Below are 14310 nucleotides of genomic sequence, written 5' to 3' on the forward strand. Positions count from 1 at the left end.
TGTATTGACTTGTATTGTGGAAGAAGTGTCACCCACTAGCATTCTTTCCTGTGTACCCCCCTTACTCTATGCTCCGTAATAGAGCCTGTAAGGTATTTTTAAATAAATAAATAAAAGCACAAATGGTACATTGCTAAATAACACGCCAGTTAGGAATGGAGGACAGCAATACTATGCTAGTTGAACAAACTGTAGAAACGATATTACTACAAGAACTGGAAATACGTGAAAAACAAAGATAGACACAAGCACAACCGCATGGTAAGTGAAATTATTTTATAATACTAGCGGATCGAGAACGCGTAAGTACTTATCAGAACTTATCAGTACGCATCAGTACACAGTACACAAAGTGTAAAAAAAATGGTTGCCGTGGTTTACAACAACAATTTTTTTTTTTAAATTGGTAGTGAAATGAGCGAGAGCTGTGTAACGATTTGATGTTGAAAGGTAACGAGCATTTTGTAGGTGGTAAAGGCACGAGAGATAAATGACGTAGGAGACAGCAATGAGATAGCTAAGGATAAATGAGTAATATAAAGAACGAAAAATATGCAGCGGGAAATACCAGTGCGTTTTGATCAAGACACAAATGCGCCAATAAAAGTGACCGAGTCCGATGGGTGAATTGCAAGGATATAGAACAGAATTGGTGGTATCGGGACAGCTTCTTTAGAGTGAGAACAAAAAGCCATGAAATTCGTGTTTTTCGGATAATTTTTAATTGTTTCAAGATAAAGTTAGTTCGTTAATATTATTGCTTCATTAAAGGAGCCATGAAGAAAAAACAAAAGTTTGTTTTATTTGAAAGATTAGGTGTTTCATAGTACCCCAAGCGCTTTCCCGGAAGCAAATGATGCTTTATTCACTGAGAAATAAGGCAATTTAAGCCAAAATTTTAAATCTCCCGCTAAAATTGAACATTCCGTGAAGTGTACAATGGCGTCATAGAGCCGGTCCATGAAACAGATACTTAGTATGTCGACTCCATATAGCACCCACACGCGGGAGTCGATCGAGACGGCGGCCATTTTAAAAATACTAGTAAAACCTAGTGCACCCGCAGCCCTAGTCATGGAATCGCCTGATCCGGGGAACAAAACTCTGGCCGAGGAGCTCGGGCTTGCATTTAACAACCTCACACCACTTGAACGCTCAATGCTTCTAAGTGCACGAGCGGCAAGAGTTGTGGGATACGCGGTGGACGGGAAAGCGACCATTCCGCGATAGCCACAACAGACGAACGCCCTGCCGTCGGCACCGCTGCCTCGTCAGCCCCGTCGCGACGGACGAATACAGACTGGTACGTATGTGCCGTATTTTTATTACGGTTAATAATAGTTCAATCTCAGTAGCAGTATCGCTTATGCCAGTTGGCCGGTGTCGTGTATGGAAAGCCGTTCGCGCGAGCTCTCTGCTTCGACCAGAAAGATACGAGCGTCAATGCGCGGTGCTTACGGCATTTTTTTCCCCCAAGGTCAGAGCGATTTGACGAAGTCGGCGACGAGCGCCAGCATGTCCCAGGAGTGAGCTAACGTAAGGGTCCCTGTCGTAATCACTTCCTCGGAAATGAAGCGAGCACACTCGTACTTCCTTTAGCTGTCTTTCTCATCCGTTTGCAAAGTTCACAAAACGTAGCCACTTGCTTCGCCGAGGTTCGTCGTTGGGCAGCACATGAAAGGTGATCTCCTCACCGGCGGGGATGTCGCACTCCCTCGACGATTTGCCCGTACTACATGGGCATTTCAAAACGCAGCAACGAAATGTCATTGTAAAGTACTCGAACAAACTGAAGTTTTCAGTGGTTGTAAACTGGAAACGAGCTCGTAACGACAGCAGCAAGCCAACACTATTCGAAACTTCTGCGACGACTGGCACTATCTCGTCGCTTCTTGCTGTTCCTTACTCCCCTCGTTTCTATTTTTACCTTTGCTGGTTGGCGATATGACGGCCAACCTCCTGTCAAGGGATTAAGATACCAAGCAAGGTCGCGGCTGTACGTGCTGGAACGGTTCGTTGGCCCCTAAGAGCCTCGAACCCGAAAATTCATCTGCGTGACGGCGAGATGCCGAGCTCGGCCGGCGGTAGTTTCGTACTCATTGGCGCACACGCTTGCGTGTTCGTTCGGAACTTCAACCGTTTACTCCACCGTTCTTTGTCATTAAAAGAATGTGCAGTATGTTTCACGGACATTTAGCTCGCTATGCAAACTGTAAGCCCTGCCTAACATGCGTTTGCTTTTGCCGGCCTCCGCCAATCGCAGAGCATTCTCGAGTGACATCATACGTTCTGTTGCGGAAAATGAGCTCGTGGGTCGCATGGTCCTTTCCTTTTTTCCTAATTATGTAGCTTATTTGAGCGAAGTTTGCGTTATAGGTGGTGTCGTTATGGTTCTAACGAGGCAATCTTTCGAATGAACCAAACTTGCGTTTTCTCTTCAGGGCTCCTTTAAAGATGGTAGTATTATCAGCATACAGAAGGGCCCATCAAATATCCGCTGTTCAGTAAAAAAAAGAAAAAAATTCGAAACATATTACACAATTCTTTTTGACTACATTCCAATGATTACAGGATTGAAAACAACTAAAATATTAGTGAGCGATACTGATGCGGTAAAAGTTAATTAGTTCTAAAGCCTTCACACGTGGTTTGGTGCTGGCAAGACCCAAAAAGGCATGATCCACGAACATTAGAGCTCTGTGTGCCTTCTTGGGATATTGAATGTTGAAAACCCAGAACGAAGCAAACAGACTACACAGTCCTCCCAGTAAAGATGATGCAGTCAAGACACGCTGGACATCGATGTGGAGGCTAGAGTCACTAAATAAGGTTTTAGAGTACCGTCACTGAGGCACGCAAGTGAGCAGCGGTGGCCATTTTGGTGCTTATCAATGTTGCCAGATTGTCTCTTCTACCTTCTCGCCGCTAACTTTGACCGGGTCGCTTGTAAACAACATGGCCGGGCTGGCGGGGCCGTGCAGCCGGCGGTGGTGCCTCGAAGTCAGAAGCTACTAGCTAATGGTCTCAAAATAATACTTCATACGCACAATTTTTTCATTTAACACGCCGACGCTAGACAGGCGAAGAGGCGCGTCGTAGTGTAGGGCTCCAGATTAACCTTGAAAGCCTGGGGGATCTTTGACGTGCGCCGAAATCTAGAACGCACGGTCGCTTTCGCTTTTCGCCTGTGCAGAATCTTTCAAGTGCACTGCAAATAATTTATAGTAACAGAGTGCCAACACCGTGCAAGCATTTGTAGTAGCTCACAGTAACCCTTTTTCTGCCCGGTTTCTCCGAACTTTTGCGGCAGAAATGTCGCATACGGGCGCTGCGAATTAGCGAAAAACGGTTATTTCGGCAAAGGCAACCACGCCTAAGATAAAATAACGCTCGGTGCAATGACGAGTGATCCACCTAAACGACCGTTTAACTTGGAGGCGAGCGATAACGATCCGCAAGCCCAAATATTAGCAACTTAGCCCGTGTACGTCACCATTCGATTTGCAGCGTCAGTTTGTGCGCATGAAGCTAATTTTCCGGTTGATTTCCGAAAAGCAAGTTTTCCGCTGATTCTGCCAGTCACCTGGGAAATCACTTTCAAGAAGCAGGCATTAAAATTATCAAGAACACAAAAGACGAGCTGAACCCGCCCCATGCTTTGGATTTTTTTTTTCGGGGGAAACTGCGAATTGCATCAGCAGGTATGTATTCCGGGCACAATCCCTACTCTTGCTAGTCACTAAATAACCTTATGAAGTAACGCTGGCTTTTACCCAGCAATGCGCGCTGTTTGCGACAAGCGCAGGTTAAATTTCGGTTAGCAATATCAGAAACTCATAAACATAATTTAGTATATATCTTGGTAACGTTTTTCTAGTCTGCAACTTAGAGGACATACCTAAGATTCTTCTCTTATCCCCTCACAGCCTCCTCTTTCCTTCTGGAACAGGATGGCGATTCGCATGGTATCTTAACTAGCTGCAGTCTGTGTATGCATTTATTCTGAGGGCCTGTTAAACAGGGTAAATGCATTCCTGGTTGTACTAGTGTCACTAGCTAGTACCACTATATAAAGTTTGTGACACCACTAGCGGCTAAATTTCGATGAATTGAATTCAAAGGACTTTAACATGTTTCATTTGTCAAGTTTCCTTTGCAAAGAAAATGCAACTCAGTCATCAAGTGCCAAAATGGATGCTTTCAGGAAATAAAACTCACCAGTAAACCCTACCTGATCACAAAACCCCCATATAAGTGCTGGTTTTTGTACGCACTGAATTCAGTGAACTTTAGTGAGCGGCTATCATTTAGCAGCTAAGAAAAATTCAGTAATGCAGCCACCTCTTTTTCTGATAATGGACGTTACTACCTAGGTGATGCAGAACGATGCTTGAACTCTCATTTGGCTCGAAAAGTTTTTAACACTTCAGCCCGTTCAGCACTAACGCCCAGGTCATTTTTAGCTCCAGTTAATGGAGTGCAGAAATGCCTCACATATTCTGGGAGTATTCTTTCACTGCTGAAAATCAAAATACTATCAGAAGGATATCAACGATGAGCATATGAAAGCAGAGCGGGCAAAAAAGAACAACTGAATGTAAAATAAATATTTATTGAAGACAACGGCCTCAAAAAAAGAACACAACCAATCGCAGTTCAAAAAAATCTGGAAAAATTCATTATGAACTCTAGCAAGCCTTTCCGAGGACAATGAGGCCGATTCCGAGGACGACTTATGCCAAACGGCATACTATCGCAATGAAAAGAAGAATGCCTCGAGATCACAAAAACTATCATAGCAGCAGAAAAAACCACACTTTCCCCTGAAAGAAAGCAAAGTGATTGCCATATAAACAGGAAAACTCTGCTGTTTTATTGCATAACTTAACACAAAACTGGTACAAAAAGTAGAATGCAAAGACCCCATGACTTGCACACACACACACACAACGCATTTATCCAACAAATATTCTGTACACAGTGACTATGCATTTGGTAGCATATCAGTACTTGGCCAAAGTAACACAAGGAAGAATTTTGTATGTGCATCTATGTGCAAAGCTGATTATGTCACACTTGAAAACTATTACTCCGAGGATGAAATCACATTACTTCACAGTGAAGTCACATTGCTACTGAACTATAAAAACAAACCTTTCCAAGAACGTAATTATTGTAACTTAAAAAATTTGACAAAAACAGAGTTTCTGCACTGTTTGAAAAGTGATTATTGTGAAGTGAATATACGTCACACAGGTACATGTACGGAAGTGCTAGAAGAAATGAAGTTGGCAATCGATTTCGAATTGCGGCACTACACAACTACATCATTTCCATGAGGAAATTGGCCCCAGCCATTTCGCAGCAGTAGAATGGGCTTTTCCAGCCCCTGTATTCGAGCAACAAACATGTGAACATTAAAGAGACACTGAAACAATTTGTAAACATTGCAGGATTACTAGCGCAAATTGTAGTCTGGCCGTGTTTCAACCACTCTCACTGTATTTACGCAGCTTTAATAAGCAGAAAAGTCAATTCTTCACGCTTCAGCTAATTCGGATTCGCAGCAGAAATCAAAGGCGCACCTAAAAAACTTCGAGATTGGAATGGGAAATGAACGAGCTTGTGTGCATCTCAAAAGAACAAACAAAAAAAAAAAACACCGCACGGCATTGTTATACAACCAAGTGAAAGGCAGAATGCCCACCTGTGGCCATCAATCTAGCGAACAATGCAGACAACCAAGGAGTTGTCTCTTTTTTTGCCCTTGTGTCGAACACTGTCCAGTCAATCTTCACACTGTGCTTGTGCGCGTCACATGCGCGCAAGCGGCATTGCAATGGCTTCTCCCACACCAGCCAAAATGACGAAGTACGAATGAGGACTTGGCAGCGAAGGTAAAAGTATTGAAGGCGTGAAAGTAGGAGAATCGCGAAAAGAAGTGATGGAAAAGTTCAACATTGAGAGGAGCCTCTGAGTCCTAACGTCAAGAACCAAGATCAGATTATGCATGCAACAATAACAGTGACTTGTATAGCAGTGTGATGAAACGGCTTCAAACCCTGTGCTGTGCGAGAGCTTTGTTTGCTTATCGCAAAGATACCTTCCCTGTCGACATTAACAAACAATCACTCACTCATGCCCTCGCACTAATCCTTTTCATCACACAGATGGTCGCTCCCGAGCCCATGCTCTCTGTTTGCACTCCTTTTCGTCATGTTTGTTGCTCACCACCACACATCTGGTCCACACGCATGGTCACTCCCAAGCCCATACTACTTGTTTGCACTCTTTTTCGTCACGCTTGTCACTCCACATCACACTACCCACCACACACCTTGTCCACGCGTGGTCACTCTCAAGCCCATACGCCACTCATTGCACTGGTCTTCGTCGCAGTTGTCACTCTCCTCATCACACATCGCCACTCTCGAGCTGTCTTCTTGCGGCACTTGTCTTTGCTGCACTTCTCACTCTCCCCATCACATGAACCCTGTCACACACCCGGGCACACTGCTCGTTGCATGCCTCTTCCTTCAACTCATGGCACTGAGCCGGGGGAGCTAAGACATTGTGCAGCTGAGCACGACACAGCAGGTTCAATACTCCGGCCACAGCAGCTGTCTTTCCGAAGGAGGTGACAAACATAAGCTCCTAAGTGTATGAGATCCCAATGCACACTGAAGATCGTGAGGTTTCATAAATTCATCCTGAACTGACTTGCCGCGGTGGCTGAGTGGCTAAGGCGTTGCGTTGCTGATCCCAAGGATTTGGGTTTGATTCCTGGCTGCGACGAAAAGAGAAAATATCCGTGTGTTCGAGATTTTGGCACACGAAGTTTACCCCAGGTGGTCAAAATTAATCCGGAGCCCTTCACTACGGTGCCATAGCCCGGGTGCAGCTTCGATGCGTAAAATCACACAATCAATCAATCATCCTAAACTGTACATCGGTGCCTTAAAGGAGCCATGAAGAGAAAACACAAGTTTGGTTCATTCAAAAGATTGTCTCGTTAGAATCATACTGACACCACTTTTAACGTAAACTTCGCTCAAATAAGCTACATAATTAGGAAAAACGGGAATGGTCATGCGACCCACCAGCTCATTTCCCGCAACAGAACCTGTGATGTCACATGGGCTAAGCTCTGCGATTGGCGGAGGCTGGCAGAAGCAGACGCAAATTAGGTAGAGCTTACAAACTAGACGAACGAGCGATTTGCGCTGAAATTTAGGGCACATTCTTTACAAAGCAATAAGAATGATGGGACAAACAGTGGAAGTTACGAAAGCACATGTAAACCTTGGAAGTACTGATGCGTTCTGCTGTTCGTACTGCGCACAGCATGCTTTGGTTTAGCTGCACAGCACTACGGGGCTTGGGGTTGTCGCAGACGACACTGGCCGATTGACGCAAGCAACGGTGTCTTACGTGACCCCATTTGTCGAGCGAGCACTGTTTCAGGGAACGAATATTTTCTCCCAGAACAAAAACAAGCCAGGTTTAAATGCGGGCAAAAACAAACCAAACGCTTGCCACGGTATGGTGGCGCCATCTAGGTTACGGAACGTAAAGAAACGCGGGAACAAACCAACACCGCTGTACAGGGTGGAGACAATTTTTGAACGGTCCCGTGCCGCCGCAATTGGGCCAACGGGCTCAACGCGTTATTCTTTTAGTTTCCCACGAGACCTAGCAATGCGAAACAGACAATATGATTCAAACTTCTTCAGTAAACCGCGTTGCGGCGATAATTTTAGCACGGTTTTGACACAATGACTTGCTTCGGCGGCGAGCGAGCAACCGAACATGGCGGCGCCAGCGTTACGTGTCTCTACCCTGTACGGCGGATGCGTGAATGAAGGTACTATAGGCTGCAGAGCGGTCGGTTCCTGCGATGTCACTTGGGACCACGAAAACGCACGATTGAGCGGGAAAATCAAAATTTTAACCTAAATTGTTTAATTTCTCAGTGAATAAAGCACCGTTTGTATCCGGACAAGCGCTGGGGGCACTATAAAACACGAAATCTTTCGAATAAAACCAACTTGCATTTTCTCTTCATGGCTCCTTTAAGTTTGCCTTTTGTTCTCCAAACTGCTGCCAGTTAACACACTAACGAATCTGAGAGACAGCTGCCCTCATTCCAACACTTTTCGATCCACATTTTGCCTTTGCAGTCTTTGCCTTGCTGTAGCTTTCGTAGGGTGATCCGCAACCGAAGCATGAGGAAAGCCTGTGTTAGGCGCTTCTGCAAGTCGTGGCAATGTGGAAAGCTGTTCGCGAGTTGGCATTTGTCCAAGGCAGCATTTGTGAGTGAGGCGAGAGAAACTGTTAGAGCGTCATGTTCGTGTGCACGGAAAACACTATCCGCATGCTGCAGCAAGCTCACGACATGACCTGATGGACGTGTGAGAGGGTTGGGTTGTGACAGTGAGCGGTAAGACTTCAGCTTCAAAAGCTGCTCATTCTGCTCCACGGGCTCTGCCTGGAGACACTCTCTGCATGTGTCACAAAGCTTGAATTTCTTGCTGACACTATGCGTTACGTTCCCCGCCACATAGACAAGAGACTCCATTTGTACGTCATCAAGTGGGGGAGCATCATCGTCAAGAAGGCTGTCAGTTAGGAGCTCAACTTCTGCTGCCTCCACACTGTTCTTCTGAGCTGCCTTCTTCATCTCGACAAACTCGAGGAGGTCCACAGAATCATCTATGTCGTAGCTGCCCTTGCGACTCGGTTTAAAAAACTGGCTCAACATTATGAGGCGCAGCATCAGCTTGAACTCGAGTGCCCTCGGCACCGGGTGCCTCGACCGAATGCAGGAGAACAGATTCTCCAAGGCATCCTGCGTCAGCCTGCACAGCAGCACGAACTTAAACTTGTGCACACTCAGAAGCTGGTGCTGAATTTGGAGAGCACTTGTTGTACTAATGAGTACACCTGCTTGTACGGGCTTGAACTGGTCCCTTCGGTTGCTCTTTATGGAGACATGAGCAAAAATCTCCATAAACTCCCTGAGGAACGCCACTGCCTCATCATGAGCGTCCGGCTTAAACATGCTCATAGCGGTGCCGATGTACCGCGACGTCATCAGGGTGAACCACCGGTACACCCGCTCAACAAACTACGCTGTGGTTAGGGCCTCCTCCTCCATCCGCCCAAGACTCACTAGTACGCGTATAGCAGCGCCAACACTATGGTTGAGGACAGCAACCGCAGATGCCACGTTCATTTTGGCAAAATGGTCCTGGTCCAGGTAGGCTGGCTTGAGGTGGGGGGCCAACTTGAGGTCGCGTTCGGCATCAATATCCGCCAGCTTTCTGATGTGCTTGACTGACACCTGCGAGATGCACAGAACATATTTGAAAATGGTTTAGCTTAAACTGCACTAAAATCCCCCAGCTCAAACACTAACACACTATCCCTACGTTGATAGTCATTCTAGCGATCGTTGCTGTGCTCATTCTTGCGTTCGATCACCTCTTTTGAAATCACCTTGGATGACAATCCGTAGCACAATTTTTCACCACACTATCATCCTCTCTTGCACGTTTACCTTGCTTTTCGCGCCGGCCTTGATTCTGGACGGCAGCGAAGGGCGGTCCCTGCCGCGGCATGTGTGGTGCTAGCCGTTTTGTGCCCCGTACAGGCATGCACGACCGGCAAGTGTGCGGAGCGCTTCCGCACGCATAAAATGCTTCATGCTTTCAGCTTGCTTGATTTCTTCTTAAAATCTTATTCAGCTAAGCTGTCGTCACAGCCAACAACGTTGATCGGGAAAACAAAAGCCTAGAGCGCTGTGGTCCCACAAATTTCCTAATTCCCTTATAATAATGGATCAGGAACTTGGGGTACCTCCGTATTTGTTTGAGCCTGTCGCTTCGCGTACAAAGCACAGAGCACCCGACGACACGGCCTGCCCCGCGACTACTCGTGAAGGCAATGTAGTAGCCACGGGCGCTCGGGTAGGAAATCTCCATGGTATCTAGGAGCCGCTTTAGGGAATCACGCAGTAGCATTACGGTTAAAAATCGACGCAGAAGCAACTCTAGACAATGATGATTAATAAAGTGCAGGTTACACGCCTGCTTAATTTGGAACTTCGCCCAGAAAACTGGGACACAGCGAAGCGGCGGCGCACGTCGCTGGCCGTCTTCCGAATATGACGCTACTTCCGGTCGCTGCCGCTGTTTCTCGCTCTTCCGGCGATGCGGCAGGGAGCGGTGGGTCAACTTAAACGACGAATACCGCTGTCCCCAAGCTAAAAATGACGAAAAAAACTTTACAGGCATAAACTGACCAATGTAATAATTGTAAAAAGTAGAGCTTTGCCCGGTTTTAAAAGCATGATGGGGCTAATTAGTAATGATGGGGCTAATTAGTAATTAGCCGATGATGGGGCTAATTAGTAATGAATCAGTGGCACCTGTTTCATTTCAGGTTGGGACGATGCAGCATTGAAGCTTTTACCTCAGACCTCATCACATGCTTGAACCTTTAACACATGGCCTCATCACATGACCTCATCACAAGACCTCATCACATGCTTGAACCTTTTTGAAATTTCCACTAATTACGCTAGCTGGCATACTTTACGGACAAGACGAGCACGGCTAGGTGCCCAGCCTTAACCTGGACTAGTTTGGTTGTTTTGAGGTGAACACACGTACATGGAATGCCACGTGCAAGGTACACCTTCAACTGATGTCTAATGATCAAACGTGTACCGTGATAACATACTAAAGCTTGTTCGGCACCACAATTTGAATATTTCAAAAACAGCGCAGAGACGAAGATGTATGGAGTGACAAACTAGGGCACTATGATTTGTCAATTGTCTCTGGGCTATTTTTAAAGCAGTCAAAGCGTGTATTGTGCTCTTGTTCTGCTTATAATTTCTGCTTCGTCTACATAAAAAAATGAAACAATTAAAATCTTCGGTTGAATCTTTGTCGTTGCCATGCCTAATTTCATCCTGTACATACCTCGTGACTGCTTCCACCCATACTGCTTGCAAAATTGCTTAGCTTCATTGGGAGCTCAGGTGAAGGACGGTCATGCATTCAACGCCCGAGAACACTGTCACCAGAGCACATCACCGTCTCTTATACTCCTCAAGAAGCGCACAGCAGGCCTAGGTGGCATGTAAAACCACCGCCTCATCTCACACGCCAGAGCCACATAAAATATCGTCGCAGCCTTGGGTGGAACGTTTTCCTAACTCAAGCCGCAGCGGTTTGAAGCAACGCAAGACATAAGAAACTCCCCGCACAGGGATGATGCTGAGATAGCATGAAGCAAGTCGCGTTATCCATGGCGCTGTACGTGCCTGCCCAACCGTACAAATGGAGTTGGCGCCATTGCGCAGGTAGTGCCGCCGTGTGCACCCTCCAGAAAAAAATTTGTGGGCAATTCATACTTCCTGTTCACTGGACAAAAATTACATATATGAACAGAGTACAGCCTGCGAGACAATGCCATGTCTCCTGCTCCGTTCCTTATTTGTGTGTGTGGTGAACTTGAAACTGGCCCACACATACCTACATCTTATGAAGCTATGTTCACTTCCACACACACATATGCTTACCTGTCTCAATTGGCTGAGCTTCGCCATCCAATGGAGGAGGTCATACTCCATGTGCTTCACCTGGGAATGGGCGAACGGCAACAGAGGCAGCAGGTGCATCGGCGGCACCCAGTGTGTCTGAGATGCCAAAAAAATAAAAACCATACATGTCATCGAGATAATGCATGGTACAATGCTCAGCAGTGCATCAGCTAAGTGACATACCGTGGGCTTGTTCACTGCCTGGCCTCCTCGGAACCTTCCCCTTAGCCCGTTTCTGCTGGTTGTTGGAGGCTTCGATCGTTGGCACAGCATTCCACTTGAGGAGCTTTCGGCCATCAGCCCTGCCCGTTTCAAATTGGCTGTCTTCAAAGTGGTCCTAACAAACAATTCAATACAATAAGCAAACAAGAAAAGTTTTATCAAATGCAAAACATTGTGTGAATGCTTTCTCGCTTGAACGTCTCTCTGTCAACTTCACATGAAATTGAAACTGCTAAATTGCGCCCCACAATACGTCTAACGGCCTTATTCGGCAGCATCATGTCGAAATTCCGAGTTTACAAGCCACACAACAGATCGCAAGCAGTATACCCGCAATTAGTGATCAAGGCATTTTAGAACATGCCAGAATGCTAACGCTCAGTGGCATTATAAATGTAGGCTGCGAAAATATTTTGAAAATTTTAGTGTACGCATAACTTAGTGCACACAGAATGCTTTTGTTTTGTTCTTATTTTTTCTGAGTTTCGTGTTATACTACAGAATGCACAACCTCGTAGAATTTATCTAAAGTGAACAGGCCAAGCTTTATACCAGAATTGGCAACAGAATGGGGTGAAGGCGTTTGTGACATTAATAACACATCTGTGGGGCCTACTTGGTGCCGCATAAATGAGTGGGAAAGCGCCTAAACATTAAAAAACGAATGAGGACGAAAGAACATGGCGAAACAACGCGCGATTTGTAAAGTTTAAGCGCTTTCACTCGTGACAGTTCGCGGTGTACATCAAACCAAAACTTCCAAAATCTTCTGGAAAGTTCCGCACTAATTCCCGTGACCCCTCCGTGAACGCTAAACTGCCGAATTAAAATTTATCCAACTACCTTATTTAGTGACTCTATATCCAACCATTTCGGATTCTCGTAATGGCAGTCGCCCAACGGGATGGAACGTCCCACGACATGCAAACGTCCGGGGCGGAGACGAAATAACTTAAACGGATGGCGGTATTTATTTTGGCAGGCGCCTCGTAGGCGTTGTGAACCCCCCCGTACCCTGAGACATATATGTTAATTCCCTGCGAGGCCACATGCGCGCATTTCACCTTCAATTTCCACGTATGTGAATTCTATGCCTCTATGAACTCTAAGACAGGCGTCGTCATATGCGTGCCGGATTGTGAAATTGCCGTACTCGCTCGCTGGCGCGCGGCCCAAACTCTCTCACCGTTTCCTTCCCTTGCATACTATTTTCTCCCCCCTGCACTTTGTAAATTCTCATCTGTTTAACTACGCCTCCTGCGTCCACATCTCTTGCCTACTTTTATTCCAGCACAACTCCGCCAGCACCCGGCCGACGCGTACGTTGTCGGGCCGCGTTGGCGAGCGAACGAGTACAGCAATTTCACGACGCATATCGCGGCCCGAAGACCGCGGTCGGACGTTCGCGGCGGCGGCGGCGGCCGGTCTCGCGAGCTCATTAGCTGCGAAGCGCTCTGCACGGAATTCTCACAACGCCTACGAGGCGCCAGCTTTTATTAACTATCGCGAATTCACTTTAAACAATCTCACCTCACAAATCCTGGAGTACGGGGTGGGCACGAATTCATCGCGGCTGACGAGTTGCAGCCACACGCGTAGCCGCTCGCCGTCCTTTTTCCCCAGCGGGAAGCGCATGAAGCGTTTTCCATCTTCCTGGGAGTTGTAACAGCTGAGTATGCAGCAAAACGGCATCTCCGGACACACTTCTGCAGCTAAAATGCTGCGAAGCGTGCCAAGCGCGGGATGGTTTGGTCGGTTTGGTTCACGTTCGGAACGTCGGTCGCGCGCAGCCACAGGGCAAACAGCCAGGACTACCACAGTTGACCGACTGAAAACGCACAAGCAACAAAATGGCAGCGCCCATGAACCGTCGCAGTGTAAACAAATGTCACGTGTCGCGAACTGACCAATCATCTTGGCGGCGGCACGGAACAATGGGAGAAAAGAGTGCCGATACTCTAAAACCGTATATAGTGACACTAGTGGAGGCTAACTTACCCGGGCCCTGGCGGTCGCGGCGGCCCTGTGGACCGCCTCCACCCCCCTCACCTGATCCCTGAGCATAAATAAAGTTGTTTCTCTCTCTCTCTCTCTCCCTGTTCACGGACAGCAGGCAGGGAGTCGGGAACATCTGCCTGAAAAAGCAAAAAAAAATTCCCCACACGTAAAATTCCAAACAGACAGTATGGTTAAATGAACGTTAATTTTTCGGTATAGTAATTCGGTATAGTCATTCATAATTCAGGACCTGACCGCACCATGTGGTTATCACAAGTGACATCAAGACACCCTAGTATGGGTTAAAGTGACCACGTTCCAAGACACACTACAAAAATTTCCAATTAAGCAAGGCAGAGAAAAAGGAAGGCAAATGCAAAGCCCTTGAAGGTGCCCGCAAGAAATTTTTCCATGATTTCGTTCCACGTTTGGATGCAAAAAAAGTGCAGCGCTGCAAGTATGCTCTGAAATGATACCGT

General features: G+C 46.6%; 1 protein-coding gene and 1 long non-coding RNA gene across 2 annotated transcripts; both read right to left on the minus strand.

Moving 5' to 3' along the window:
• Positions 1-4852: 4852 nt before the first annotated feature.
• LOC144168750 (uncharacterized) lies at positions 4853-7275 on the minus strand. The gene is made up of 2 exons (XR_013322221.1): positions 6338-7275; positions 4853-6241 (listed from the first exon to the last, which is right to left on the minus strand). It is a non-coding gene; the product is annotated as an uncharacterized LOC144168750 (long non-coding RNA).
• Positions 7276-9127: 1852 nt separating this feature from the next.
• On the minus strand, positions 9128-13800 carry LOC144168751 (uncharacterized). Its single transcript, XM_077697709.1, has 4 exons — positions 13364-13800; positions 11795-11948; positions 11591-11707; positions 9128-9343 (listed from the first exon to the last, which is right to left on the minus strand). Exons 1-4 carry the CDS (start codon positions 13480-13482, stop codon positions 9128-9130), a joined length of 606 nt encoding a protein of 201 aa, XP_077553835.1. The 5' UTR covers positions 13483-13800.
• Between the last annotated feature and the right edge of the window lie 510 nt (positions 13801-14310).

This window comes from Haemaphysalis longicornis, unplaced genomic scaffold (assembly GCF_048455015.1).
Source record: "Haemaphysalis longicornis isolate Haplotype H1 unplaced genomic scaffold, Haemaphysalis longicornis Haplotype H1 scaffold_2, whole genome shotgun sequence".
NCBI lineage: Eukaryota > Metazoa > Arthropoda > Arachnida > Ixodida > Ixodidae > Haemaphysalis > Haemaphysalis longicornis.